The following is a 2,272-nucleotide window of genomic DNA, read 5'->3' as shown; positions in this document are numbered from 1 at the left end:
TTGGGGGTTTCTGGTGACAGTGGGGGGGTCAGGTGTGGGGGGTCTGATCTGTACCTCCTCCAAGACTCCTTCTGGGCGCTGCCGGCCTCCCAGCAGAGCAGGTCTACGCTGTAGTGGGTCACTGGGGCGCCGCCGTCGTTCTTTGGCGCTTTCCAGGTTAGATTTACAGCGCCCCTCCTCACGCTCTGGATCTTCAGCCGTGTGGGGGGGTCGGGAGGACCTGCACAAACAGATCACATGATCCTCACATGATCATCACATCATAATCTCATGATCATCACATGATAGGACACTTTTGGAGAGAACCAATGAATCGTCTTGTCTTTAAACAAGGTGACTGTTAGGGACTGTACATGAAAAATAGCCTTCTGGATAACTGGCGTATTGACAGAAATGTCCATTGACATGCACTGTCCCTGTGTTAAATAAATGAATAAAAGAGGTGGTGTTACAACAGGAAAGAGTGCAGACATACGGATCGGATCCCTGGCCTTGGTTCCCTCGGCGGTCTCGGCGTACGGGCTGAAGCCGAAGCGGTTCTCGGCCCGGATGCGGAACAGGTACTCCTGACCATTGATCAGGTCCGAGACCACCAGAGACTGGGCGGTGCAGGCGGGGTTCACCTGCAGGAGCAAGACAGCAACACGTCAGGTGATCAGGTCAAGGAGGTGTTATTGTCTTTCTAACCATTCACACTAAAATGTGGGAAAAAACAAATAAAATGTGCCCAACCATTCTCCTGATATAGGCCCAACCATTCTCCTGATATAGGCCCAACCATTCTCCTGATATAGGCCCAACCATTCTCCTGATATAGGCCCAACCATTCTCCTGATATAGGCCTCACCCATTCTCCTGATATAGGTCCCACCCAGTCTCCTGATATAGGTCCCACCCAGTCTCCTGATATAGGCCCCAGCCATTCTCCCGATATAGCCCCACCCATTCTCCCGATATAGGCCCCACCCATTCTCCTGATATAGCCCTACCCATTCTCCCGATATAGGCCCCAACCATTCTCCCGATATAGGCCCCAACCATTCTCCCGATATAGGCCCCAACCATTCTCCCGATAAAGCCCCACCCATTCTCCCGATAAAGCCCCACCCATCTCCTGATATAGGCCCCACTCATTCTCCTGATATAGCCCACCCATTCTCCCGATATAGGCCCCACCCATTCTCCTGATATAGCCCTACCCATTCTCTCGATATAGGCCCCAACCATTCTAGGCCCCAACCATTCTCCCGATATAGGCCCCACCCATTCTCTTGATAACGCCCCACCCATTCTCCTGATATAGCCCCAGCCATTCTCCCGATATAGCCCCAGCCATTCTCCTGAAATAGGCCCCACCCATTCTCCTGATATAGGGCACCCATTCTCCCAATATAGGCCCTGCCCACTCCCGGCGCATACCTTGGTCCAGGCTTTGCCGGTCACTGTCTTCTCCTCGATGAAGTAGCTCTTGACTCTCTCTCCTCCGTCGCTCTCTGGAGGTTTCCAGGTGAGTCGGCAGGTTCCTCTCGTCACGTCACTGACCGTGAAGTCTCTGGGCGGCCCGGGCAGGTCTGCGCACACACACACACACCCACACACACACACACACACACACAAACACACACACACACACACACACATATCACATATATTATTGCTAAGGCTTGCCTCGCTAAACCCACCAGACTCCATGTAAATAAACGGTAATTTTAGCATCCTAACACACCTTTTATTCAAAGTCGACAGAAACCAAAAAGAAATATCAAAAGCTGTTTCTGGTCTTCTCTACACTTTCTCAACCATCACAATTTTAGTATTTGTTGAAATAAACACATTACTTTACAGATTTAAATGTGAAAATATGTTGGCTCTATACAGTCTAAAAGGACTGTTTTTTACATGGAGTCTGGTGGGTTAGCGCTAGCTTTGTCACAGCTGTTTATGGGAACCAGAAAGGTCTTAAATAGGTTTTAAAAGGTTACATCTCTGAAGGGTTAAGACACTTTTATTGGTTTTCATTACTTTGTATTGCTATTCAGATGTGCCCCAGGTAGTAGGCCCACTGTTAAATGTTCTAGTTGTTATTATTATAGTATATAGAATATGTAATATCTCTAATATTGTGAATGAAGCCCGGCGTACCGAGGACGTTGACCCGGACTTTGACCACTTTGTGCCCGGCGGCGTTCTCCACGTTGAGGATGAAGCGGCCGCTGTGGTTCATTTTGCACTCGGGGATGACGACGGTGGATGTCGTTGCCGTGGAGACAAC

The 2,272-nt window shown here is 49.6% G+C and overlaps 1 protein-coding gene across 1 annotated transcript in view; it reads right to left on the bottom strand.

Annotated features, from left to right (window-relative positions):
- The window catches only part of LOC117953067 (titin-like), a 201,318-nt gene that overhangs the window by 82,601 nt on the left and 116,445 nt on the right, over positions 1-2,272 (bottom strand). The window contains exons 129-132 of the mRNA XM_034885784.1: positions 2,143-2,268; positions 1,420-1,571; positions 476-623; positions 55-220 (exon numbers count right to left, since the gene is read on the bottom strand). Coding sequence (XP_034741675.1) covers positions 55-220; positions 476-623; positions 1,420-1,571; positions 2,143-2,268 — 592 coding nt within the window. The remainder of the gene's footprint in view (positions 1-54; positions 221-475; positions 624-1,419; positions 1,572-2,142; positions 2,269-2,272) is intronic.

Source organism: Etheostoma cragini, chromosome 11 (assembly GCF_013103735.1).
Source record: "Etheostoma cragini isolate CJK2018 chromosome 11, CSU_Ecrag_1.0, whole genome shotgun sequence".
In the NCBI taxonomy this organism is placed as follows: Eukaryota; Metazoa; Chordata; class Actinopteri; order Perciformes; family Percidae; genus Etheostoma; species Etheostoma cragini.
This window is presented reverse-complemented; position numbering and strand designations above follow the sequence as displayed.